Raw genomic sequence first — 27993 nt, 5'->3', positions numbered from 1 at the left:
AAATCAGAGCAGTTTATCGACAAAGTGTAAATGAAACGTAGCTTTATTACTGGAGAAGAGAAAAATGTGTACAAGAAAGTCCAGATTTTTTCCTCATGCACTACTTTTATAATAAAGTCCTAAATATCAACTTTGAAGATATTTACAAGGATAAATTTTTCTTAATATGTGACCATTTACTGTGTGGTGGACATTTTTTCATAGAAATCATATACTTAAACTAAATAAATTCTTAATAGTTTACAAGAAGCTTAGAACATTGTATTAACAGAAGACGATGTTTTTACTGCAAAATATTATAAAAGTGATACAATTTTGTGGCTCTTAAATGTTTAATTACTTGATTTGAACAGGGGAATTAAAAAAAGAAAAAAAAAAAAACAAAAATCAAGACAGGCCGGGCTTTAAGATTTTTTGTATTCGATTCGTTCTACTTTCACATCATCTCCAATTAGCTGATACACATAAGTGACAACTGTAGAAGCCTGGATATCCATCAACACAAATGAAGGAATAATGTTTCTGGAAGAAAATATAAATACTGTCAGTGTTTTTTACTAAAAAGCAATAGCACTGTAAATTTCAATTTAAGATGACAATTTGGATTCCAGGAGAAATCTGGTTGTTACATATTAAAAATAATTATCACCAAAAAGGCTATAATTATTTAAATGTTTGCATTTTTAATGAAATATCACACATGCAATTATTAAATTTATAAAACCCCCAAATTCGCAAATTACATACTACTTACGTTTCCAAGGCATTATACGCTCCAGTGGCAGAACCTGGGTTAATGTAGAATTTATTTTCATGCTCAAATGCCTCAAATTTGTGTGTGTGTCCTGAGATAAGAATGTCCACATCGAACTGCCGCTGCAACAGGGCTAAGCTGGCCATATCTCCCCATGGAATAACCTGATGTCCATGGATCAAGCCAATTTTGAACTGCCCAACAGTCACAACTTTCTGTTCCGGGTAATTCAGATTCTAAAATACAAAATTGACATAAGGAAAGTAAGTTTTAGAGATACCGATGTTCAAAAATCCTGCCTTTATTTATTTTTTAAAAGCCCCACCTGAGGATGTGCTTATTGATTTTAGAGACAGAGGAAGGAAAGAGAGAGAGAAACACCGTGAGAGAGGAATGCGGATCAGATGCCTCCCGTACATGCCCCGACTGGGGACTGAACCCACAACATAGGTATGCGCCCTGATTGGGATCGAACCCACAACCTCTTGGTATACGGGACGATGTTCCAATTAATGGAGCCACCAGACCAGGGTGGAAAAAAACCAACCAACCTGTTTTTGAACATTTGATCTCATGGATTTTTTGCTCCACAACCAACATATTGATTAAATATCTGATTTCTTCTCAGTCTCTGAGGCCGTAACTAAGCTCAAAACATAACCAGAATTTCCATGCAGTCCCTTCTTGTGTTTATTTTTATAGAGCATAGATTACTGTGAGCATGCTGTAGAAAATAATTATTCCCCCAAATCTGTGAGTTCTTCTACCTAAGCATCCTAGGCATATGACCTATAAGCTACGGTGAGTTTAAATCATACTGCAGGCTGTAACAGTTATATAGATGGCTGAAAATGATGATAGTTAAAACACATAGTACTTAGTATGAATCACAAATTATTCTAAGGGCTTTATAAATGTCAACCTACCAAATACTTACAAAGAACCCTAAGAGGTAGGTTCTATTCTGACCCCCATTTCATGGATGGAAAAAAACTGAGGCATGGTTAAAGCTGAGGTTAAAATAACCTGAGGTTAACAACCATTACTAAGTTGTTAAGCCAAGATCCAAACTCTGGTACATGTTTCCAGGGTCTGTGACTTGAGCAAATTTATAGCAAAAATTTGAATTCTTGGTACTGAAACTGTCTTGAGCATAACACAAACAGAACCCCTAATGTTCTTAACAACCCAGACCCACATTCTCATCACTGACAAGAAGCTTGCCCCTTCCCTTCTCATCCCTGTGTCTTTCACCGCTGGGCCACGTCTAATTTGCTCAAACCTTTTAAAATCCACCGGGAAAAACCCAAAACCAACACTATGGTCATTCAGTTTGGTATAAAGGACCCCCACTAAAAAGTACCAATGAAGTTAAATAACTTATGAAAATGCTTGTATTTCTAAGAATCCTTCATAAATGTTTATACTAGAATCACCTTTATCATTCTAAATCATACAATGTTAATACTGGCAGGGGTCTTAGAAGTCATCTATTCCAATCATATTTACATAGAAGGGAACTAGGGCCAGAAAGGACATAATTTGCCTAGATTTTCCTTCTAATGAATGGGTAAAGTTGGAACCCCAGAATTTCTAACTTATTTCTTTAAATCAGGTTTACTGAGATATAACTTACATACAGTGAAACTGTCCTTTTTAGTGTACAAGTCAAGGGGTTTTGACAAATGCATACAGTCATGTCGGCACCACCACAGTCAAGATCTAGAACAGTTCTACGACCTCAACACTTCATCATCTCCCTTTAGTTAACACTCTGACAGAGAACCACGGCAGGGTTTTCAACAGATTAGTGAGCTGCTCTTCACGTTAAAAAGGTCACTCTGATTGCTACCTGGAGAACAAACTGTGGAGGGAGGAAGGGTAGAATCAGGAAGTTGGAATACAGGAAAGTGATATGGTGCTTGGAACAGAGTAGTACAGGTGGTAGCAATAAGTTCAAAACAAAACATTTATAAACAATGACAGTAGTATAAAAAACAGTGACAAAACCATCTTTGTGTTGATTTAGTTAGAACAAGTATTTAATATGTTTATCAAGCAGTCTGAAATCAGTGATTTTCACACAGGAAGGGGTATGCGTAGTAATTTTACATCTGGAAAATAAAAAAGGACCTTTCACAGTTGAGAAACTGGTCTAAAGGATAAAACTTTCTTGATAAATATCAAGAAAAGAAAATAATGGGCCTGGCTGTTGTGGCTCAGCGGATTGAGAGCCGGGCCTGCAAACCGAAAGGTCACCGGTTCAATTCCTGGTTAGGACACACGGCTGGGCTGTGGGCCAGGTCTCCAGTTGGGGACATGCAAGAGATAAGCGATGTTTCTCTTTCTCCCTCCCTTCTCCTCTCTCTAAAAATAAATAAAATCTTAAAAAAAAAAAAAAAAAGAACAGAAGAAAGAAAAGGAAATACTGGGAAGGAAAGGGAAATACATCACCTCGTCGAAGTCTCCTCTCACAATATGAACGTCACCGGCCAGAGTCTTGAGATAGTCATAGCTCTCTTTGGTGCAAAGGTTTCCAGTGCAGAGTATGTGCTGAATCTTCCCTGGCACCAGCAGTTTTTTGAACTTCGCTGGCAAACTGTTGCACCGGTGTGGGATGTGCAGGTCTCCTAATACCAACACCAACTTCAAAGTGTCAAGGTGAGACAGAGTGTAATGTTAAGCATGAGGTCAAAACAAGATACTTTCTTCTAGTAACTCCCATTTTAAATTAATCAGAGATTCCAGAACACGAAAGAGCGGAAGTTATTCATACAATTCCTTATCATGACCATTTAGACAAACGCACGTATCATGTATATAATAATGTATTCTGTTCTAAATCAATCTTTTTTAATTTGATCACAAATATGCTATACAATAAATATGTATCATTCTAGTAACCAAGAATAAAATCAAGCTTCCTAAAGAGATTCATTTACAGACCTATAAACTACACTGAATAACAAAATTGCAAAATGAAAATATATTACTGGGCCCTATGGAATTTGGAATTTTTGAAGACTGATATGGTAATGCATATTTCTGCAATTATAATGTAAAATAACATGTATTGATTCCAGGGACATTATTAAGAGAACTGTTAGAAATGTAATGATAGAGAAAAAAGGTAATTCTATACTTTATGTTTACTAGACTGATAACTATTTTAAGGAATAATAGCCAAAATATTTGCTACAATATTTGCTACTTAAAACTATTAGTTACACATTACAGAAGAATAAAAACAGCGTATGCTTCAAAAAGTTTCAATAGGGCAACTGTGTGCTTTTGAATTACAATCTTCATCTTCTCTTTCTTTCATTATTAGAAATCCTCACTGTCATATATTCATTGTCTAGATTAAATTGCTTATGTACTTTGTTTAATTTCCAAACTTAAAATAACATTTTCGCAATCTTTCATGTGCATTAGAGCATTAAAAAAGAGGTCAGTTAAACAAGTGATGAATTTAGCAAGAGGAACATAGTCTCAGATGATAAAAATTCTTAATCTATAAAATTTTAATTTTAGAGATCTTACATTTAAATTTTTTTTCAGTTATTTAACAGAATATTGTCAAAAAGCTCATTGAAAAATAATATCTGCTCTCCTGCCATGGCTGGTGTGGCTCAGTGGACTGAGTGCCAGCTTGTGAACTGAAGGGTCACAGGTTCGATTCCCAGTCAGGGCACATATCTGGGTTGTGGTCTGGGCCCCCAGTTGGGGGCATGCAAGAGGTACTTGATCAATGTATCTCTCACACTTGACCCTTCTCACCCTCCCTCTCTCTCTCCCTACCCATCTCTCTAAAAATAAATAAATAAAATCTTTAAAAAAAATCTGCCCTGACCAGTGTGGTTCAGTTGGTTGGGCATCAGCCCATAAAGCAAGAGGCAGCTGGTTTGCTTCCTGGTCAGAGCACAAGCCTGGGTTACAGGTTAGGTCCCTGTCAGGGTTCATATGAGAGCCAAAAATCAATGTTTCTCTCACATGATGTTCCTCACCCTCTCCTCTAAAAATAAATAAACGAAATCTTTAAAAAATAAAAATAAAAAGATCTGCCGTGCAAAGGACAACAATTTCCTCACGTTGATTAGTACAAGCACCTTCATCCTATGACAGCATGTTTCCCCACGCAGACGTCCCATTCATAAACGTACGTGCCCTTTCACTGCTTTTAAAAGAGGCACCATTGTTCCCTAATGTCAAAGAAAACATTAAATATCTAAAACAAGATAAAGCAGAAAATGGTGTTGTCACCACTGACTTTGTAAATTGAAATTAATAAAAAGCAAAATGTGTGAATTTAAAATTATTATTAAACCAAGCTTGACTGATCTGGCAACAAATATCAAAGGGATTACAAAGGGAAGGAATTGTTATCAGGAAGTAGAGTAACTGCAGTAAAATTAATGCACTTTAAAATAAATTGTTAAACAAGTTTCCTCTTTATAAAGAGTGTTCAGCTGAATTTGCTCAATGACTTAATACGGTTTCAATCCAGATAGATAAAACACCTGTAAAACTAAAAACCACCATGAAGTCTCCACCTTCATTGGTAATCAATACAAAAGTACCTGGAGACAGAACAATCTTCATCTTTAGAGGGGGATCCCTTCAAATATGGATTGAAGTACATAGTTAATGTGGAAAGCTGGTATTTGAGAAAAAGGTAAAAAGTAGATTTCTTTATTAAAAAAAGAAATAACAAACTCATAAACTCAAAAAGTAGATTTCTTTATTAAAAAAAGAAATCTCAAACTCATAAAAGGGTACATATCTGTATCAGGTTAAAAATGTCTGGGGCTAAAAACGAATGAGCTGTTCAATCTTAATGAACTAGAAAGAGCACTAGTAGGACATGATACTTTATCATGATTGACAACCTAAAATTCTCTAATGTACTGTGGATTATGCCCATGTGCCTAGACTATCAACATCCTAAAAATATATAACTGTATGAATGACCACACAGCAATTATTTCAGATTAGTAAGAATCCTAACTAGGGCTCTGGTTTCCTACAGGTGACAAGGTGATAGGGGAAATAATGTCACAAAACAAGTGTCATACTTTAAGGAGTGCCCTTGCCCAAATTCCACACTTTGATAATTCAGGTTAGACATAGCTTTTAAGAGAGCAAAAGATTCTGGAAATGGCAGTCTTGTTAAATTCAAATGAAGAACCAACCCAATCAAAGCATAGGAATTTGGTTATTTCCTATTTGACTAAGACTATAAAGGGGTGAAAATCCCAGTAATCAGACACCCAACCACCATTATTAGGAGGAGCTAAGAGAAGCAACTTACTCTGTGCCCAGCCTTAGTGGAATGAAGAAGTTGATTGCAGACAGGGGGAATGAAAAAAAAAAAGGGTGAAACATGACCAATGTTAAAAGAAAGCAACAAAAAGAAACAAACCAAAAAAAAGAACAAAAAACTTATATCAAATGAATATGCAAACAATTGTTAATGATTTTGGAGTGTTATGAAAGAAAATGTTAAAAATCAGCTTTGCTTAAACGTGACACATACACACACACACACACACACTTTTAATAAATTTTGCCTTGTCGATTTTTTTCCTAAACTTATTCTTCACATTGACTCGCATCCCTTTCATTTTCCCGTTTTGTTTAGAATTGTATAAGACAATTCAGAAAATTCAGCAGTCATGGCTTAAATGAAAGCTAACATTTTCCAGATTCTTATGGCTTATTTATTCCTCAAGTATATTGATTTTAATTATCTTACGTTAAAAATTCTGGTTGTAAAATTATGCTGCAGTTAGGTCATTATTTTGAATAGACGATCTAACACAACACTACAAATATCAAGCGATGAAGTCACCAAAGGTGATAAAAACAAACACATTCCTCCAGATGAAAATGGACCTTCCCCACACCGAAGTCTGCTGCCTGCAGACTCTTGGATACTACTAAGCGTTGAATGTTTCTACCTCCTTTGCCAAATAAAGTGCTTTTCATTATAAAAGAATCAGCTAATGCTAAATTTTGACCAGTTCTGTTGGACATGCCAGTGCAAGTACCCTCAAAAAGTGTTCACCTCTCAAAAAGCTCTTTAGAAACATGTCGGGAAATTCCTCCTTCTCCCAGGACTTACTATCTCAAAATTACTGTAAAAGGAATTGCTCTAAACTGCAAATTTGTTTATAAGCAAAAATCAAAAGCGAGATGAAAGCTTTTTACATTATATGCAGAAGCCTATATACCATAAATCTCTGTGAGGTCTATAAGCCACCTCAAAGGCTATGTTTGTCCTAGGCTTGTGATAATCTTAAAAATTTAATGGACACCCGTCAGAAATTCAAGTTCCTTTACAGTTAAGCCTCATCAGCACAAATACCAAGATAATCAGAGCTCCTTTGGAAAAACTGTTCTCAACTTTTTAAGGGGTCACGGGCACCTCTGATCACTGATTCCAGCTGTGAGCCCTCGCCAGTAGCAGCTCCCCGAGTTTTTCCGTAGGAAGGTCTTAGGCGCAGCAACCCATTGCGGGGAGAAGGTGACGGCCCGGCCCGTGGCAGGCGGGGCCAATCTGATGAATGAACCAAGTCAAGCTCCCCAAACTGCTCCGTGAGCGCCAACCCTGGCCCTTCACCCAGAAAGCCGTGCATATTCTCAAAATTTCCCAAACAATTTCAAGGAGTTCACAGACTGGTAAGGGACCCTACTCTAAAGGGAGGGGGGGGGGCGGCATCCTAGCTAAACCAGTGGTTCCAGCAATTCGAAGAGCCGAAAATGCAGTCCTTTGCGAACACACTGCCACAGTGCCATGGCAGCTGCACCTCGTTTCGGGGGCGAAAGGGATCGTTTTTATATCCCCTTTCCTTAGGTGCCAAACTGCACTGGGTGAGGGATCCTGCTCGCTACTTCCCGTTCCGAATCCGAGCAGCCAGCTTTCGCCAACGGGGGGTGGTAACGCGTCCACCCCAACCAGCGGGAGGTGCCTTTTGCGGGGAAGAAGTAGGGAAACGTCTGGAAACGCAGGGGAACCGTGCCCCTTTCTCGGGGACAGTCGAAGCACAGAGCCAAAGGCCTTTCCCGGCTTCGGCATGTGCGTCTCGAGACAGGACTAGGAGCAATGATGGGCCTCTCTCCCCCTAACAGGTCCTCTGGCGTCTTGGGCGGGGGTGCAAGGCCAGAGCCCGCTGCACCCAGACGTGGCCGTTCCCAGATCTCCCTTCCCACCCCCCCAGGGCCTTCCCCCCGGCCGGGCCTGGGCCCCGCCCGCCCAGGCCTCCGGGATCGCCCAAACCGTCGCCCAGGCACTCCCAGTGGCTCCCTACGACGCAGCCCCCCGGCGGAGGGCCAGGCCTCGGTCGCCGCAGCTGCCATCCTCACCATCCTGTCACTGGGCTCCGCTCAGCTACCACAACCGCCACCGCCCTCTTCCTCAGACTCCTCGGCGATCCGCCCACCGCACCCACAGCCAATAGGAAACGAAGACTGCAGAGACCTCTCTACGGTGGCCCGCAGAGGCCCTCCCCCGCTGTAAAGCAAAGCTGCTTTCGGGGAAAGAGGGGAAGTGGAGGGGAAGGGTGAGATCTCGTAGCTTCCAAAAGCTCGGGCCACATCCGGGAACCCGGGGCGTCGAGTTGAGGCGCACTTGGCGACCCGGCTGGTTAGGGCCTGCAGCCATGCTGAAGTGCGGGATGAACGGCAGCCAGGTTAAAGGTGGAGCAGCCTTTTTTCCTAGCTAGGGAGGAAGAGGGAAAGCCCGAAGTGCATGGGGGAGTTCCACCATCCGCACACTTCTTCCCAGTTGCTTTTATGCATCAGGGCTGAGGACACCAAAGTCTCCTCAGAGCCAGCGCGCTCCCCCATGGTCCCGGCCCGTGAGCTTCTGAGGGGAAGAAGAAGGCCCATGTGCTTCGATTTATGCACAATATTTATATTTTCATTGGTATCTAAGAAATCAAGTTGCACCATCGGGCGTCAAAATCGGGAAGATACTGCGTGGGGCGGACTCGGGGGGTAAAAAATAATGCTGGAACAGTTAAAAGTATTTTAGTGTCACGGGGAAAACACAAACCAGGTTTTTATCGTCGCCCCGCCATTTTTAAACGTACGACCCGGGACACGCCACTGAATCACGTTGGGGCTCAGTTTCTTCCTCACGCAGGTGACAAGCAGAGCATCCCTGTTGTGCGGATGAGATGGAAATGCACGCAAAGCGCTCCATAAGTGGGAGTGGACGGGGACGATGGTTACGCGTGGTGCTTGGAACACGCGTGGGGCTCCAGGGAGTCTGTGTTGAGAAAAGCGACTGAAACCTGACCACGATCACGGACAGGCGTGCTGTGTTGGGGCTGGCTTCCCCGGCGTCGAGGACGGCTTCGGAACCGGAAGTGCCCTTCGGCGGCGCGTCCCTCCCTTCCTAACGAGCAGGGATGTGCGTGCTTGTTTGCTCTCGCGGGCCTGGAAGCGCTGCGAGGGCGCGATCTCCCCCTTCCTTCTCCGTCCCTGGACCGCCATTGCCGCGCGCGCTGTGTTTGGGGCCATAGTCGACGCTCAATAAATAAACATTCCTTGGCTGGACGAAAGGCCTGCCCGAGGCAGCTCGGTGAAAAAGTAGTGAAATGGATGCGGTACCAAAGGACGTTGCCTCTAGCTTTTTGTTTTTCTTTTTTGTTACAAGGCCATCCGTTGTTCTCTCAGTTGGAGACCCACGCCGCCCAACTCCTGCTCCTAAAATTCATAAGCATTATCATCTGATGTCCTGGAATGATTTTTCCTTTTTTTCTCCTTTTCCATTGATTGATATTGCCATCCATTTTTTTTTTTTTATCGCAGCATAACATGCCGTATCTCTTTGCTACGCTTTTTTTTTTTTTCTCACTTCTTCGTAACTCAAGAACATGAAAGGGTCACACCCGATCAGACGGGATTTCACCCAGCCCTCGCCTCTGTTTCTGAAAGGACATCTAAGTGTGTGTGGTGGGGAGGTCCGACACCTTCCACACAACATCCGACATCAGACGTGCATCGTGTGTGCCTCCAATTTCTCTCCTCACTCGTTTCGACTTTGCCACGAGTCAAATTATTCAAACCCTTCAAACCAACCTCTCCATTTCTTGTTTTTACATTTTTTTTCTGGGGTGGGGGGAAAGACACAAGTTTTAAAATACGTTAGAACGAAAACTATACTTGAACAACAAATAAAATAAAATAAAATAAAATAAAATAAAATAAAATAAAATAAAATACATTAGTGCAGAAATTGGCTTGCCACGGTGGCTCCATGCCACGCTGCAAACAAACAGAAAGGAAGAATTCTGTTGCACGTTATCGTTTCACACACTCATTCTTCGAATTCATTGAACTGTTACTGTGAACCTGGCATTTTGCCAAGGGTATTATCACGGTATTTCTTACAGTAACTCGTAGTATTAGTCTATAAACACTGTTCTTTATGAATTTAAGTCCTGTGAATGCTGAAGTAGTCTTGTGATTTGTTTTTATTGTTCGAGAGAACGAATGTAAGCAGCAACTTTCTTTTTCTCCGTAGTATTCGGGAAAGCAATCCAAGCTCTGTCACGAATTAGTGACGAGCTGTGGCTAGACCCGTCCGAGAAAGGTGTAAGTACAAAAGTTAATTCAGACACTGTCTATTACCACAAAAGAGGTCTAGATTGTATGTTAACTAGGAAATCCAAAAATTGTAACTATCCCTTTCATTGTTCATCTTGATGGCGCATATCTGAATACATTTAAAGCAGCAATTTTTAACCTTTCTCATCTCGTGGCACATGTAAACTAATTACTAAAATTCTGTGGCATAACAAAAAATATATTTTTTGCCGATCCGACCGAAAAATAGGTATAATTTTGATTCATTCACACCGAATGGTTGTTCTCATGTTGGTTGTTGTCATTTTTTTTTTAATTTGACAATCTAAGGGAAAAGAGGTCAGTGCCCCTGAATAAATAGTCAAGTATTGCATGTTTTAAAAATTCTTGCAGCACACTGGTTGAAATTGCCAATTTAGAGCAGCATAGTAAACTTTAAAATCATGCAGATAAACACAATTTATTTAAATCAAAAGTCACAAACTGGTGGCCAAGAGGCTACATATAGCTTGTAGAAGTGTTTTCTGTGGATTGCACTGTGTTTTTTAAAGAATTGAAATAATTTCTAACAGTTAAAAATGGGGAGAGTCCACAAGAAAAATCTGAATTTCTTGCTTCTCTTGAAAACCCAGAAAAGGTCTGACAGTGTGGGGCCTTTATACCCAAGCAGAAGTAGTTGGCGGACACTAACAGTTGCTCTCTTTACACAAGGCCAGAGATCACCATTTTGCTGCGTTCTTTTTTCACTCCCTTTTATATTGCCTTCTGCCACTTCCTGTATTACAATTAAGACCCCTCTAGGCATTTGCCGTTTTACAGTTTCAACATGCAAGATTTTAGGTGTAATACCTATATGTATGCAATATAGATATGTAGACGTATGTATGTATATGCAGACTCAATATGCACTGAACGAATGCAATCCCTATAACATATATTATAATTCATATGGGCAATGCAGACATATAATGCAGTTATCATCTGATAGCATAATTTGAGTTCATTTAATTGCTATGTGAAACAAAATAGAATTTTTAAAATTAATCATTTAAAGAAGTTTGATTTTTTTCCCCCTAAATAGTTATTACTGTATTTTCCCAGCTTGCCTTAAGGTCTGTGAATTCTTGTCGGTCAGCGTATGGATGTGTCCTCTTCTCTCCGGTGTTTTTCCAAAATTACCAATGGTCAGCTGCTGTGGAAATGAAAGATAGAAACACAGTATCAAATTTAAATTGCAAATTGGGAATGAAGGTAAAAATACAAGTGGTCCTAGTTTTCTTTTCTATTGTGGAAATATTCAGTATATTTGACATAAAATCTATTTTGTATTTAATACTTGGTTTAATGCCATGTAGGACAAATGTGTTCATTTATAAATATACACACTCTTTTGTGTTAGTTTGTTAAACTAATTAAACAACCATATTGAGTGTGTGCTGTTCTATAATCTGTTTGTATTACAGTCACTTTTGCCCATCTTTAGATGTCCGAATTCCCTCGAAAGAAATGTCGAGATGTGCAAAATATTCACCAGATCTGATAAGTGCAAAGTAATTATTCAATTCTTCTGCAGATATGGTAGGTATAATTAAAACTAGTTTAAATGCATTGTGTGCTTTTGTTAATATTTTTTAAGTTTAGAGTATTCAAACCATATGCAATAATACAAGAGATCTCATTGCATTATTGCTTAGAATTTATGTAGTTTTGTGGTAGGAAAGCTGAAAGTACCTGAAAAGTATTATCTTACTTGACTTTGAAGAAGTATTGTGAGATGATTAGTAGTATTTCCCTTTTATACTTGTCAGTGACACAAACTTTACTTGCATACAAACCAATTATTATTTTTTAAGATTTTATGTATTTATTTTTAGAGAGAGGGGAAGGGAAGGAGAAAGAGAGGGAGAGAAACATCAGTGTATGGTTGCCTCTCATGAGCCTCCCATTGGGGACCTGGCCCGCAACCCAGGCATGTGCCCTGACTGGGAATTGAACCTGCAACGTTTTGATTTACAGGCCTGCGCTCAATCCACTGAGCCACATCAGCCAGGGTACAAACCAGTTTTTAAAATCCAGTTGCATTTAACCAGTTGGTTGTTCTCAAATTAACTGGCTGCTTGATATTCTGTAAGAGTGCCTTGGTAATGGTGTTCTTTGGTAAGAAAGAAAAGAATCATTCCCTCTAGGAGGCAGATAGTATTAGATCTGGGGCTGAAAGAAGTGTGGTGACTGGCCCAAGGTCACAGAAGTAGTAAATTGCAGAGCCTGGGTTAGAGTCCTGCCCCTCAATAGTAGGAGCCAAAACCTTCATTCATTCTCTCTGCCACACCAAGCTATAAAGCGGTTTTTCTGCCCCCCAGCCTTGCACAGTCTTTATTCAGATGTACTCATAGGACTTTTACATACTGAAATATGTACGGCCTGGTGCTTAACAGCGTGGGCTCTGGAGGCCATCGTGTCTAGGGGGGAATCCTGCTCTGCCCCTTCCTTACAGAGACCTTGGGCAAATCATTTACATTCCTACGTCTCAGTTTCCCAGTGTGTAAATTGGGGAAAATGTTAGTACTGACCTGCTAGGGTTTTTGCGAGGATCTATGAGTTCTAGGAAGTTATAATTCTAAACTGTTTAAAAATGTGCCTGGCACATTTTCTAAGTGTTAACTCTAGTTATATTTATTATGATTGCTGGTATTTTATTTGAAGTTGGCAGGTGGAATTTTATGCTTTAAAAAAATCTTATACTTGTGATATTGGTCCAAATCTTTCTTTTTGTAGTACGTGCTCAGTAAATATTTTTGAAATTAATAAATGTTGCTGTTATCACCTAAGTAAAAAAAAATAATAAGTTGAGAAATGTTATCGCTAGTGAGACCTTTAGATTCACACTGCTACATTATTATGCTGTAGAAGGTTCTAGCCCACGTGGATTTTATTACATGGGCTCTGTATTCAAATTTAGAATTAAATTCTAGCTATAAGGTAAGTCCCCACTTAACATCATTGACGGGCAAAATGATGGATAATGAAGCCAACTCTACCATAGGCTGATTAATGTAAACAAGATTTTAGTTCCTAAGGCATCTCATCAACATTGTAATGCAACGACTTTGAATGAAACATTGTTGGAAGACCTGCTGTACTTGTTAAAAGAGCATAGCCTTGAAAGGTCGTTCAGCCTCACCAAGCTATTGCTTCCTCTCCTGAGATTAAGTGCACACCCCGAAGGGATGTCGTGCGAGTCCCAGGTGAGGAATGTAAAATGTGTGCCGCAGTTCCCCGCACAAAGGGCAATAACATTCTTGCCACACACTTTTCCCCTCTTCCTCTCAGCGGAAAAGAATCCACAGGCCCCCGATGTTCAGCTTCATAATCCAAAGGTGCCATCCAGCAATATCGGTCCTGGATGCCAGGTACTGAAGGGGAGTCATAGATACCTGAGCTGCAGTGGGCAATCGATGTTTTACACACAATTTAAGAAATGACCTGTATTTCAAAAGAATGTGGGAACTCGACTGCCTGCTTGGTCAGAGGGTCTGACATGTTGCCTGGTGTCCACTAGGGGGCGATAAACACATCCACTAAGGCCGAGTGTTTCTCCACACTAGGCACCTGCAGATACTAAATATAACTTCACTTACAGTATTTTAATTTGGCTGTGAAAGTTAAAGACTTTTTAACCTGTTAACTTTGCAATTAAAATTAACAGGTTGCTATACTCTCTTTAAGGTATTAAAAGGACCCATAATGTGTGTTTTCAAGAAAGTCAGCCTTTGCAAGTTATTTTCGAAAAGAGTACGTGTACTAATGTACTAGTGATTCAACCAAGGTAATGAGTTCTCTGTTCTGGTTTTTTATTTTTCTGAATGTAGTATGGTTACAGAGTAAAGAATTAATGTCCTAGAGCTTTTAAAGATTTTATTTGCTTATTTTTAAAGGGAAGGGAAGGGAGAGAGGAAGGAAGGGAGAAAATATTGATATGAGAGACAAATATCGATAGGTTGTCTCTCGCACACTCCCAGCCTGCCTGCAACCCAGGCACGTGCCCTAACTGGGAACTGAACTGGCAACCTTTTGGTTTGCAGGCTGGCACTCAATCCACTGAGCCACACCAGCCAAGGCTCTGTCCTAGAGTTTTATTCTTAGGATTTTATTTATTTATTTTTAGAGAGGAAAGAAAGGGAGAAAGAGAGAGAGAAAAATATCAATGTGTGGTTGCTGGGGGCCATGGCCTGCAGCCCAGGCATGTACCCTGACTGGGAATTGAACCTGCGATGCTTTGGTTTGCAGCCCGAGCTCAATCCACTGAGCTACACCAGCCAGGGCTGTCCTAGAGCTTTTAAATCAGTTACTTTTTTTAAGCTAACACTGGACTTGGAGAAAGCTCTCACAGAATCGAGAGAGAGAAAGAAAACCTTGTTAAAGATAATAGTGGACCAGCAGTTTTCAATCTTTTTCATCTCACATCACAGATACACTAATTACCAAGATTCTGCAGCACATCAAAAAAAACATTTTTTTTTGCCAATCAAAGGTATCATTTTAATTCATTCACACCAGATGACAATTGTTGTGTTGACTGTTGTCATTTTTTAAAACTAAATAGTCAGGAATTGCATGTCTTAAAAATCTTGCCGCACACCGGTGTGCCGCAGCACATTGCTTGGAAATTGCTGTAATAGATCAAAACTGCATAATGGTAGCAGTAATAATTTAGTGGCCAAGAAAGTTCTAAAAATATTCCATCAGTAGCTTTCTTCATCAAATGATATCAAGAAAAATATATTATCTAAGAATACTTTCCATTTATATGGTGCCTTTTATCTGAGTCTTAGAACATGCAGCATAAGAAAATTTCAGCATTTTTGATGTGAACTGCTTTTGTCCTTAAGTGTTTCCATTTTTCCTCTAGAGAATGAGTCAGTGCACTCGATTTTTCAATGCTAAGCTGTAACATTAAACATTAATTAGTTTGTGAGCCAAAAGGTATTTTATCCTTGTTGTTTTTTTAAATTACAAAAGAAATATGTGCTCTCCAAATGCATCTGCAACTCCTAGAAGATTGCAAAGATTAAAAAATGAGCCCTGGCTGGCGTAGCTCAGTGGATTGAGCGCGGGCTGCAAACCAAAGCATCGCAGGTTCGATTCCCAGTCAGGGCACATGCCTGGGTTGCAGGCCATGGCCCCCAGCAACTGCACATTGATGTTTCTCTCTCTCTCTCTTTCTCCCTCCCTTCCCTCTCTAAAAAATAAATAAATAAAATCTTTAAAAAAAATGAAAGTCTTTCTCCTCCACCTGCCCCCTCTACCCCACAGCAGGGGGAACGTCTGTTAATAACTTGGTGTATATCATTCTAGCTCTTCTCTGTTTATAGCTATTTTGTTAAATTTAGAGCCAATCCCTGTAACTCCTCCCTCCTTATCATTTGGTTATCTCTTTCTCCCACCTCTCAAATTTATGTCACATACCAGATAAATATTTTATATAGTTTTTCATAATATATATCATACATAGATTTTTCAAAGAAAATATCCCATTATTATTATCATTTGGCAATTTGCTTTGTTTAGTTTCTGTGTCAGTTCACCTAAATCAGTCTTATTCTTTTTAACGACTGTGTAAGTTTTCACTGTATGACTTAGCGGTAATTTCCTTACCCTCAGCCCTACAGCAGTCCCCTCCCCTCCCCAGCTGATGCCTGGAACCCGGGATAGTGCCGAACCCTATAGACACTATGTTTTTTCTTAGACAGACATACCTGTGATCAAGTTGAATTTATAAATTAGGCATAGTAAGAGACTAACAATAACGAATAATAAAATAGAACAGTTGTAACAATATACTGTTGCAAAAGTTGTGTGAATGTGGTCACTTGTTTCAGGCGTCCCCTCGCTCAGGACTTCGTGCAAGCTCAGTTCTTTCCGGTGTATCACGTTGCCCTCAGTCGGAATGTGTTTTCTGCTCCTGTCTTCCACCCTCAAATTTAACGCCTTTTCCATCTTAACTAAGGACTTACCATGCACTGTTGGCCAAAAGTTTTGCAGCTTCAGGTGCAACAGCAAGACTAGCAGGAATCTCTTTTTCTTCTTTACAACGTCACAGAAGGTTTGTTCTTACTACTGATCCTTAGTCGTATGCAACCTCAGCATACGACTTTTTTTCTTTATTTAGTAAGTCTAGGAGAACTTTCGCCTTTTCACTTAAAGGAAGCACTGTATGGCTTCCCTCTGGCATATGCGAATTGTCAGCATCGCCACTCTTGCGATTCGGGGATGTTATTACGTAGAATAAGGGTGCCTTGAACACAGGCACCGCGGTGCTCAGCAGTCGAGCTGATGACAACGGGACAGCCCCTGAGTGACTAGCGGGCAGGTAGCACCCACAGCCTGGAGACGCTGGACAAAGGGATGAGTCACATCCTGGGCAGGAGGGCCCCGGATGGCGTGAGATTTCATCACACCACTCACACTGACAAGCAGTTTAAAAACTTACAGATTATTTCTGGAATTTTCCAGTTAATATTTTCAGATCGCAGTTGACTGGAGGTAACTGAAACCCAGAAAAATGAAACCTCGGTTAAGGGTCATTTCCAACTTTTTACTATGTGTGGTAGTAACACAAAAAAGTAGGTTGTTCCAACGTTTTACTACCACAGACAACGCTGCTAGTACCAGGGCAGTGCATTAGTTATCTGTTGCTGTGGAGCAAATTCCCCCAAATCTGGGAGCCTTAGAAAACCAGACATTTATTACTTCACGCTAGTAAGTGCAGCTTGACTGGGCGCAAATGGCTGAAGGTCTCAGGTTGAGGAGCGGTTGAAGTTAAGCCGCCAGCAGGACTGGGCACTCATCTGAAGGTTGTTGCGGGGCGGGGCGGGGGCGGGGGTCACTTCCAAGCTCGCCGACACTGTGGTTGGGAGCCCTCGGAAGATCCGCTTCCAGGCTCGCTCCTGCGGCTGCCTGCCGGTGGACGCCAGCTCCTCTCGGGCAGGCCTCCGTGGAGGCTGCCCACCGTCCTCCCGACAGGGTGAGGAGGGACAGGGAGAGGGAGACTCCCAAGACGGAGTCAGAATCTCAGAACGGCCGTCTTACCACTTCTGCCATTTTCTTTTTGTTAGGAGGGAACCTCATCGGCCCAGCCCGCACTCCAGGGGAGGGGATCATGTAAGGGCAGGAATCCCAGGAGCTGGGGACCCTTGGGGGCCTTCTTCTGGGCTGCCTAACACAGACAGAAATGAAACTGCCGGCTCCAACACAAATTTTAAATTTGCACACGTACTATCAGATTGCTATCTGGAAAGTCTGTACCAGTTTACATTCCCACCAAAAGTGTAGGAGAATCCTTCTGAGTAAAGGATACGATCAATCTTTAAAATTCTTGCCAATATAATAGGTAGAAAATGATATTAGTAGAGTCCTTTGTCATGTCTATTTTATTACTAGGGAGTTTGAGCATCTTTTCATATCTTTATTAGCAATTGGTATTTTTCCTCATTTTGGAATTTCACACTCATGTTGTCAGTTTTTGTATCAGGCTGTCTGGTATCTTGGACAACATCCCCCTTACCACTGGAAAAGTTTCCGATGAACTTGGTAGGTGTTCTGACATCCTGCATCAAGAGACACCGCTGAGCTCGTGTCTGGCATCAGGATGACACCAGCACCACAAACATTCTCAGAATCTGTTTTTTTATCTACTCACGCCTCAGTTTCAAAAGTAGCTCGGAACTTATAATGCAATAATAGGCAGAGGTTGGTTTATCCTGCAGCTTTCACATGTCTCACTAAGAATGTATTTTACTCTTCTCTTGGCCTCTAAATGGAGCTACAATCATTAAATATACTAAAATATAGCAGCTCATATAGAAGAACGAATATAAAGTCCTTTGGGTGAATTTTTCTAAATCTAAGCCAACTAACCTATTTACTTTTAGATTAAGGATTTGAGCTTCATTAGGAAGCTGTTTTCTTTCTGTTTGTTTTTCAAATAATGTGGTATTTTTATTACGTCTCACAGAGTGCTTGCTGAGGCGGCTGTCTTTTTTCCATCGAGTCAAGAGGAAGTCACCCTGGCTGTCACTCCCCTGGAAGTCTGCATGAAGAGTTCTAGTGAGGAATCAGTGGGTGAGTGTCCTCTTTGTCACGTGCTTTGATGTAATATTACTTCCTGGCTTTCTTGACTACTAACCACTCAGTAAATATTGGTGGTATAATATTTATTTTGGTCTAAAAAGCAGTAACATGTAGAAAGATCATTAAATTCCAGTTGTTTTAAAATTAGGAGAATGGTTACAGAGAAAAATACTTTTAAAGTTAGGAGTTCAAGGTCTATTTCTCCTCCTTTATCATACTTTGTACTTAGCATCAAGAAGAATTAAGAGGCCAGCCATTGAGATGATCTTTGACGACATAAGCAAAAGTAAATTTAACTTGGAAATGTAAGGTATTCCCGACAGCAAAAACGTAGGGCAGAAAATGTGAATGCTTCTTAAATCAGTCTCCCAAGAGTTATGGAGATGGTATGGAGAAACTAAGGCATGAGTAAGTCAGGAGTTTTGGTATTAAGAAAATCTTCTTGGGTCTTTTTGGCACAAGTTGTCGAAGACTCTTTGATCTTGTATGATTTTTGTTGGTGATGGCAGTAAAGAAAGTGTACGAAGGGAGGAACCGCGACATTTTCAAGTGAAAAACCGGTAGAACCAGGGATTAAGTTGGGTCAGATGACTTTTGCAGCATTTAGTTGGTGCCAGGTTCGGTTCTAAATGGTTTGCATCTCTGAATTCATTTGATCTTCCTGACAACTCCGTGATGTAGGTACTGCGATGACCCCCATTTTCCGTCTGGAGAACAGGAAGCGGGGAGAGACTAAATGACTCGCGGGGCGGCACACGGGTGGCAAGCGTGGTCGTGGGTCTGAGCACAGGGCCCAAGCTCCCGCCCCCCGCGCCGGGGCTGCGCCTCTCAGACTCCACCCTCCGTTGGGTCCTGGCCCTCAGGAGCGCGGGGCCTGGGAAATGTGAGCTGGACTCGCGGCGGGTCTGTTTATACCCCACGCCCCCGTCTCTGAATAAAGGCGGCCATTTAACAACCAGGAGACACTGTCCCTCCCCGACGACTGTCTAAAACTGTCTAACGAGCAGCTGCAGTCGTGTTTGCCTGGGGACCCGACCGTTTCACCGTGTTCCTGACCTTACTCTCTGCTGATGCCCTGAGAGTGACACGAGCCCTCTTGTTTGAGGTGAATGCATTCGTAAGGTATCGTTTGGTCCTTTAAAAAGTATATACCATTTATCCTGTGTTCTCATACTGACACAATTCATGTTCGCTGGAGAAAATAATTTTTAAAAAAGACTAATAAAAAAATCACTTGAGATCCCACTATCCAGAGACAAGCACCGTTAATGCCTGTTGTATACTTCAGATCTAACAACAGGCGATCGGTTGGGTTAAAGTAATGAAATACTTCAAAGCTGTTAAAAGTAATTGTGTATGTGTATATATACATTCCTTTCTCTCTGAGAGTGCATATAAAAGACATTTATTGAAGCTAATTTGGTAGTGAAAAACACAAAACACCAACACACACAAATAATTAGAAAAATATACTTACCAACATGGAAAAACAGGATATGTTGTTAAATAGATTATGAAGTAGTATGCACAGTATGATTGTATTTTTTAAAATGTGCCTAAACATTGAAGAAAATAACAGGAAACAAAGTTCAATACCTCACTAAGGAAATTGCATACCGTGACCACATGAAATTTGTTCTAGAAATGCAATATTGGTTCAATATTAGAAACTCCAGTAATGTAAAACACTACGTCAGTAGGTTTATGGAAAAAAACATGTATATGATTATCTCCATAAATGCTGAGAGAGCCTCATAAAATGTGTAACATTTATTTTTAATATGAAATGCTAAAAAAATATAGGAATTGATGGGCGCTTTCTTAAAAATAATTAAATGTATATATATTTACATATACCAAAGCCAGTGTCTTAGGAAGACTAATTTCCACTAGGATCACAGATAAGGATACCTACCATCTCCTCTTCTATTTAACACTGTACTAGAGTTATTAGTTAATGCAATTAGAAGAGGCAATCAAAGGCACTAAAAGTATGACCATTTCTGTTTGCAAATGACATGATAATACACCTGGAAACTCTAGAGAATCAGCGATAAAAACTAACTCAGACAATAAAATAACTTAGGCAGCAGGATATAAATGATGAAGAAAATAGCTTTTGTATATACAAACAATATCCAGTAGGAGAACGTAATGTTATCATAGCAACACAGAAGATTAAATACTTAGACATAAACAGTACATTTAATGTAAGTCCGTCCATAGCTATAAGGAAATATTGATGACTCATTGGTAGCTAGAGCTAACAGGCACATGCGAGATTGGGACTTTTAAAGTAAAAATTTGCTTAGCTGAGGGGTTGAAAATAAAGTGTAATTTCTCAAATAGGCTCTACCTATAGATATAGTTGTCGTTCAAGGTCCTTACGTTGCAAGGTTTTGTTAAAAATGCTGAATGATATCTAAGTTACTAAAGATATGAATGAAAAAGAAAACAAAAGATGTGTCAAAATATAATAGTTTTGTTCTATATAAACTATGTTCATAAATAGTAGTTCCCTTTAGAATAAACTTGTGTTTATGGCATCCTGGCTATTTAATCATTTACAACAAGCCACTCCAAAATACAGTGGCTTAAAATAATTTATTCTTACCTCTCGTGGTTCTGTGGGTTGACGCGGCTCAGGCGGGCAGTGCGCACGTGGGGGGGGTCTCTCATGCAGTTGCGGCTGGCGCTGGGGCTGGAGTCACCTGGAGACACCCGAGATGGTTCGCTGCCAGGGCCGGTGGTCGGTGCCCGGAGCTCGGCTGGGTTGCTAGCCAGGGTGCCGGCTCACGTGCGGCCTCCTCACTAACTTGGACTTCCTGTAGCATGGAGTCAGCGTGGTGGCTGAGCTCCAAGAGCAGGAGTTGCAGGACAGAGAAGGAGGGGGACAGACGTGGAAGCTGCTAGTCTCCAAAGGCCGGGGCTCCGGAACCAGCACCAGGTCACCGCCCGTGCAGTCCTGGGCAAAGCAGCCAGAGCGCCCGCCCACCCGGATTCTGGGAAAGGGCAGGGGGACAGAGGCCCCAGCTCTCAGTGAAGGAACGGCAAAGAATTTATGGCTATTCTAAACCTATCGCTTAGGTTATATTTTTATATTCAAATTTAAGAAATACCTCTGGAACTAATTTTATTCCTTATTTTCCTACACTGTTAAACAGATTTGAACAATTCTGTGCACAGTGAGATGTTTGTGGGTCCAGCTGAGTTTGACTTCTTTCAAATTGGAATCGACACTGAAATAACATTTTGCTTCAAAGAACTGAAGGTAAAGAAACATTTGCACCAAATTAAAATTTTCACTGGGAGTTTTAAAGAAAGCCTTCACTTTCTTCTTCTTCTTTTCCTTTCAGGGAGTCCTGTCGTTTTCAGAAGCTACACGTGCTCCTATATCCATTTATTTTGATTTTCCTGGGAAGTAGGTTCTTGGGAACTTTTCTGAATTTGTTTCCTTTTCTTTTGTTAGATATCAATAATGAAATCATGTGAATCACTTCAAGATTAATTCACACCTTCTTAACCTTAAGGAGGTCCTTAACCTTACTAGAAACACTTAAACTAAAATTTTTAAAGATGTCATAACATGGTGTTTTTTAAAATGGTAACTTGATTGAGAAGGACATATGCTTCTGCAGAGCGCAAACATTTATACATTTGACGTGAATAAGTTGCTTAACTAGAAAATGATACATGGCTTAACCGGGTTAAATCTCTGTGAAACTATGATACTTTATATGGTATTTCAGGACGGAAATTCCAAGTGAGATTGGGTCAGGGTAGATGTGTTTTATGGAATCGGATCTGGTGATTTCTAAGGGCCATTTCAGCTCTTAGGACTGTGTTAATCTGTGAGAAGACATAAGAACTTTTCTGTTTTTCTTTCACACCTGAATTAGGTATTGTTTTCTAGTGTTTCCTAATGCCCACCAGAAAATGATTGTTCTGTGTGCTCTGACTTTCCTTTTTAGACCAGTGGCTTTAAGTATTGATGATATGTTACTGGAAGCCAACTTTATTTTGGCTACATTGGCTGACGAGCCAAGTAGACCGTCTTCTCCGCAATCGTTGTGTCTTCCAGAAAAACAGAAGAGGTAAGGCTATGTTCCAGCATCTTTACTGGTTGGGGAAAAGCCATTACAGTCTATTCAGAAGTAATTCAATGGCACTCATTCAGGAAACAGCTGAGGAGTAGAACATTAGATCGGAAATTCTGACGGGATCAGGAAGAGCTGCAGTAAAACCTGACAGGAACAGAAATGTCACCAACCTTGCTCTAGGTATTTGCTCTCTCTCTTCTGGTCAGAATTGAACAGGACTCTCCGATTTGCCTTTGTGAATACCTCAAACTCGTTTCCATCTGGAATAGTTGCTTTTTAGGAGTGATACAGTGTTCAGGTTCAAAGGAATGTCTATTCACACCTAGAACGCGCTTTCTCAAAGGGACAGCCATTGTTTTCCTTTTTTCTTTTGTCTCTTGATAACTTTTTTTTTTTGGTGTGGGTGGGGGTACTTCAACTGTTGAACCAGCATAACGTTACTGTGGGACGTTTGGAAAATACAGAAACGTGCAAAGAAGAAAGTCAACATCGCCCACAAGTGTACTCTAGACATAGCCGCTGTTAACATTGGCGCGCTCCATTTCCTTCCAGACTTTTAATTTTGCATACGCTTGCATTTTTAAACAAGACTGACATCAAATAGCATATGTAGCTTTTTATCCTGCTACGGATTATGGCTTGAAAACGTGATCTTTAATGACTATATGCAATGTTGTCGTACGTATGTATAGTAACTTATTTGACTGTTTTTCTAACTTGGCCCCGTTACCATTATCACAAGACTGTGTCATGCACACCAGGTTGTTTACTGAAAAATTCTCATCTGTAGAGAGAATTTCTAAATAATCATGTATGTACATCTTAACCTTCAAAACAGGTAGTTCCATATTATTTCAGTATATGCCCTAAACCAGTGTTATCATTGACATACTATATTGCTCTATTAGTTATATAAAAATATACGCTTCAAAGGAAACAGTCCATTCATTCAATCCCTGTTAACACCTCAGGTCAGATCTGGAATGTTCAAATGCAAAGGCTTGTGAGAAAGACAGCGGGACCGCGGAGCACGTGTCAGGAAGGGCAGCGCCCAAAAGGCTCCACCCTGACGGGACTCCCGGGAACACGTCCACGCCGGGAAACTGGGGCAGTCCTCTGGCCAAAAGAGCGAATGGGGACACCAGTGAGGCGCCCGGAAGCAGCGTCAGCCCCACGGAGGAAGAGCCAGGGTCTCCGCAGCTCGGGAAGGTAAAGACAAACGTTGAGACACGACCACCACGGCTCAGTCAGGAGCTCCCATCACCCTCCCCCCTTTGCCGTCTCCCTCCTCCCGCCCACCCACGATGCACTGAAAGTCCATTGGCAGTGGAGGGTGAAGCCAGTCTGAGGCGGAGAAGAGAGTGACTTATAGAATGTTAATACAAAGTGGTTAAATTGCTCATTGAGTAATTTCTTGTTTTCTGTGAGTTTTTTGTTTTTTTGCTTTGTCCCTTTACCTGAGTAATTTCTAACAAAGTATATTCAAGCAGTGGTTGAGATCGCTTGTTTTCGAGAATAAATAATTGCTTATAGCATACTTATATTTATTTTTTGTCACCTCCCATTTTTCTGATTTTATTTATTTTTAGAGCGAGGGGAAGGGAGGGTGAAACAGAGGGAGGGAAACACGAGTGTGCGAGGGATGCATTGTTCAGGTGCCTCGCACGCGCCCCCAGCTGGGGACCTAACCCACAGCCCACGCCTGTGTCCGACTGGGAATCCAACTGGCCACCTCTCGGTTCGCAGGCCGCCACCCAATCCACTGAGCCACACCAGCCAGTGCGCATACTTACATTTAAATACATATAATAAGCTAGTCGTATAATTTGTTTTCTAAAATAAATGTTCTTCTAATTTTATTTTATTGAAGATTTTACTTATTTTAGAGAGGGGAAGGGAAGGAAAAAGAGGGGGAGAGAAATATCAATGTGTGGTTGCCTCTCGCATGCCCCCTACTGGGGACCTGGCCTGCAACCCAGGCATGTGCCATGACTGGGAATCGAACTGGTGACCCTTTGGTTCATAGCCCATGATCAATCCACTGAGCTACACCAGCCAGGGCTCTAATTTTATATTTCAAATTTGTTTGGAAAACCCTTTATTCATAATGGTACAATATAAATTTTATCCCCCAAACAGCACAGATATCCCCATTCATAGAGGAGTCACAGTAAATAACATATCAGTATACCAACCTTTTATTAGATTGATGATGAGCTCCACAGAATGCTAACTAACATTAAGCCTTATGAAATCTATTGAATTGAAGATAAACACAATTTACTGGAAACAGAGGCATCATTGGGAAATGATGATAGTCCCAATTTTACATTTACATTAATGTCTCATTCAAGTCTGTTTTGCTATTGCTATTATTATTGATTTGGAAATATGAGTTCCTTAGAGTTAGAAATTTGGAAGGAGAGATATTTCTTCTAAAGGTAGTGACAGAAATAATCTGTATATTAAGTCACTATACAGAAGACTTTTTAGGACAGCGAGCCTGGATCCTGGGGCAGGGGATGTGGTGTGCACAAAGGCCCCGCGAAGGAGGGAGCGTGGTGGTTTCAAGGCACTGAAGGCCGGCTGGCCGGGCGGGCGGTGGAGAGCAGAGAGCCGGGGGAACGATGGCGCAGGGTGAAGCTGGAGCACCTGATGAGGGCCAGATCATGCCAGAAGGGTCCTGTAGGCCATGTGAGCAGCCGTATGAAGTATCTTGGCATTTAGAGTACTCAAGGGGTTTTAAGAGGGAGGGCTGACAGAGTTGATTTTTTAAAAGATAACTCTAGCTGCAGCAACTGTATAAATGGGGTACAGTGAGGCAAGAATGGAAGCTCAGTTGTAGCATCCAAGAGATGAGACGGTGATTCCTTAGAGATGGAGAGAAGGGGCCGAAGTAGACAGCTACCTGAGGAGGTAAAGGTAACATGACTTGGGGACGTTGGTTATGCGGGTTAAGGGGCCTCGAGGTATCCAGGATGCTACTCACATCTAGTGGTGAGAGGCCAGGGATGCTGCTCGAATCCTCCCGATACACAGTACGGTCCCCACAACAAAGAATCGTCAGGCCCCAAATGTCAGTAGTGCTGAGGCTGAGAACCCCCGATTCAAGGCCTGCATAGAGGAGGGCAAGCACACTGAGCTAAGTCTAAGAGCGACCAGGAGAGCGTGGCGCGAGGCAGGTCCAAGAAGAGTGTCTCAGTATCAAGCGGCATGAAGACTGAAGATAGTCATTGGCTTAAGCATGTGATGGTATTTGGTGACCAGAGTAGGAAGTTCTGTGAAGTGGTGGGGTCAGGAGCTTTTTTTTTTCCTTTTTTTTTAAGATTTATTTATTTATTTATTTTTAGAGAGGGAGGGGAGGGAGAAAGAGAGAGAGAGAGAGAAACATCAATGTACGGTTGCTGGGGGCCATGGCCTGCAACCTAGGCATGTGCCCTGACTGGGAATCGAACCTGCGATACTTGAAGGAGCTTTTTTAGATAGGACTGAACAGGAGCATGAGAAACTGGAAATAAGTGTAGAGAAAAGCAGAGGTGGGGCAGGGAGGGAGGAATGGGGTGGTGGTGGTGCTCTTCATATATTTTAAAGATGAGAGACATTATTGTAAAATGCTGATACTCCTCTCCAGTAGAGGGGAGGCCTGGGAGGGGCTATGAGGCCGACAGGGAGGAAAGGACAGGCTTTGGCTGAGAGGGGTAGCGTCTGTAGCAGGGGGAGGGAAAGGGAAGCTGGGAGTCAAGCAGAGTGGCCGGCAGGATCTGCCTTTGTCTGCCTCCCACAGCCCTGGCGCATGTTTAAATGGCTCGGGCAGGGGAGTCCGAAGCAGATTACTGACCCCAAACTGTGTGCCTCTGGGGAGGGGTGGGTCCAGTGGCAAGGCTCTGGGTGTTCCATGAGCCAGCACCATCCAAGCTCGGGAGACCACACTGGCCAGGTCTCCGAAAAGGGGCTGTTTGTTCCCTGGAGCATTTCCTGGGAATTCTTACTCTGAATCAACAGTGCAGTTACTTTTTCCCCCCAGTTCTCTTCCATGTTCTTTGGAGCAGTTTCTTCCGACCTGCAAGAACACTGCGACAACCCTTTCGACAGTCTGGCAACAGCGAGTGACAGCGAAGAGGACATGAATGGCAGTTTTTCCATATTCTAACCCTTATGACAGCTGAGTTGCCCACCACCCTCCGATTTAGTGGCTCATACCTCAAACCTGTTTTCACACTTAGTCTACAAAAACGTTGTCTTGGACTTCCTTGAAATGCAGGATGGGCTTCTGCTTTTGCAAACATCATCTCATGCAACAGCCGTTATCTAGAAATAGCTGTTTGTCAAGTGTGTATGTTTTTATGCTACTTAGGAGGCAGTAGTTTTCTGCGCAGGGAAAAGTTTTGTTGCAATTCTTCAGCTCAATGCATGTTCACATGGGAGCTCTTAGTACCTTCTCTGCCCGTTTTATAAAGGTATTTAACTCCCTTCAGCAGCCACTTGGAGTGTGTCGACACTGCTTTAGGGTTCTGTGACTGGTAGTCAGGCATCTTTGTATTTGATTGCAAACACTGGAGTTTGGTGCTTTCAGACATGGTAAAATTTATGCAGTCTTGTCTCATGTAATAGTTGACCTGTTTGTCCATGGCTTTTTGTACTTTGTTAAGATTTTAAGTAAAATTAACCCCTGGGGAAAAAAGGTCAAGAGTAAAAATACATAGCTACCCCCTTCACTTTGGAGTGTTTTTATATAATTTTACTTGATAGCCTTAAATTATCGATTTTCAGATGTGATTTCCTACAGTGTGGTGCAAAAAAGAGTTTAATGGAAGGATGCCAAATTTATTTCTGTATGGTCTGGCATTGATCACTAACCCCCACTGTCAAGACAGCCCGGTCTGGCGTGGAGGGAGGTGGAAGACGAGTGCCTCTGTTCTTTGCCTCTTTAAGAATCAGCTTGTTACCTGCATGGCCTGAACAATCTGGCACAGAAACACTGTTATGTAATGTCTTATGCTGCACGCCTCCCCCTCCCCCAAACCTGTCTACAGCCATAACCTGACAAACGAGACTCCTGTAACATCTCATTGTTGAGTCTTTGCGAAGACATCAGGTCCCGAGGAAATGTTAACCGGCAGGCAACTGTACTTTAGATTTTGTGTGGAACTCATAAACAAAGGTGGCTGAATAGATCGGTAAGCTTTAGAACTGTGAACAGACTTCTAAAACCAGAGTGAATTTGGCTCTTGTAGCTCAGTCATGAGTCAGAGCTACCCACAATAACCTAATAAAAACCCAAGTGCATCCCAAAATGTTCCTCAGTGAATGAAAATGGGCTTTCACCGAGCTTTTTGTGGAAACTGGCAATGCCCACATAACTTCAAGAGGTCCTTGCACACGTAGGCTAAAGACATAATGTATCTTACGCTTACA

General features: G+C 41.5%; 2 protein-coding genes across 4 annotated transcripts; one reads left to right on the top strand and one right to left on the bottom strand.

Annotated features, from left to right (window-relative positions):
- Nucleotides 1–25: 25 nt before the first annotated feature.
- On the bottom strand, nt 26–8195 carry VPS29 (VPS29 retromer complex component). 2 transcript variants are annotated; one of them, XM_045842352.1, is made up of 5 exons: nt 8120–8195; nt 6066–6077; nt 3209–3400; nt 755–990; nt 26–522 (listed from the first exon to the last, which is right to left on the bottom strand). In XM_045842352.1, exons 1-5 carry the CDS (start codon nt 8120–8122, stop codon nt 405–407), a joined length of 561 nt encoding a protein of 186 aa, XP_045698308.1. In that variant the 5' UTR covers nt 8123–8195; the 3' UTR covers nt 26–404. The 2 variants fall into 2 exon arrangements, with proteins under 2 accessions (XP_045698308.1, XP_045698317.1); XM_045842361.1 differs by lacking the exon at nt 6066–6077 and having other exon boundaries at nt 8120–8193.
- Nucleotides 6841–26728, top strand: RAD9B (RAD9 checkpoint clamp component B). 2 transcript variants are annotated; one of them, XM_045842313.1, is made up of 11 exons: nt 6841–7435; nt 10287–10357; nt 11450–11599; nt 11812–11926; nt 14075–14174; nt 18363–18469; nt 21643–21749; nt 21835–21899; nt 22450–22572; nt 23550–23787; nt 26603–26728. In XM_045842313.1, the coding sequence occupies exons 1-11, from the start codon at nt 7321–7323 to the stop codon at nt 26726–26728; spliced, it is 1317 nt and encodes a 438-aa protein (XP_045698269.1). In that variant the 5' UTR covers nt 6841–7320. The 2 variants fall into 2 exon arrangements, with proteins under 2 accessions (XP_045698269.1, XP_045698279.1); XM_045842323.1 differs by lacking the exons at nt 6841–7435; nt 26603–26728 and adding an exon at nt 8411–8452 and having other exon boundaries at nt 23550–24023.
- The last annotated feature ends 1265 nt before the right edge of the window (nt 26729–27993 follow it).

The sequence above is a fragment of the Phyllostomus hastatus genome, unplaced genomic scaffold, assembly GCF_019186645.2.
Source record: "Phyllostomus hastatus isolate PE091 unplaced genomic scaffold, TTU_PhHast_1.1 phas_contig_1162, whole genome shotgun sequence".
NCBI lineage: Eukaryota > Metazoa > Chordata > Mammalia > Chiroptera > Phyllostomidae > Phyllostomus > Phyllostomus hastatus.
This window is presented reverse-complemented; position numbering and strand designations above follow the sequence as displayed.

What these genes read in the sequence shown, in the direction of transcription:
- RAD9B (XM_045842313.1), top strand. Translation starts at nt 7,321, where the DNA reads ATGAACCAAGTCAAGCTCCCCAAACTGCTCCGTGAGCGCCAACCCTGG. An exon ending in ATTGCAAATTGGGAATGAAG is followed by an intron (nt 11,600 to 11,811) that starts GTAAAAATACAA and finishes TTTGTATTACAG; the next exon opens with TCACTTTTGCCCATCTTTAG. An exon ending in TTTGCTTCAAAGAACTGAAG is followed by an intron (nt 21,750 to 21,834) that starts GTAAAGAAACAT and finishes TTTTCCTTTCAG; the next exon opens with GGAGTCCTGTCGTTTTCAGA.
- VPS29 (XM_045842352.1), bottom strand. An exon ending in TGAGAGGAGACTTCGACGAG is followed by an intron (nt 991 to 3,208) that starts GTGATGTATTTC and finishes TTTGTATTTTAG; the next exon opens with AATCTGAATTACCCGGAACA. An exon ending in GCGTATAATGCCTTGGAAAC is followed by an intron (nt 523 to 754) that starts GTAAGTAGTATG and finishes ATTTTCTTCCAG; the next exon opens with AAACATTATTCCTTCATTTG.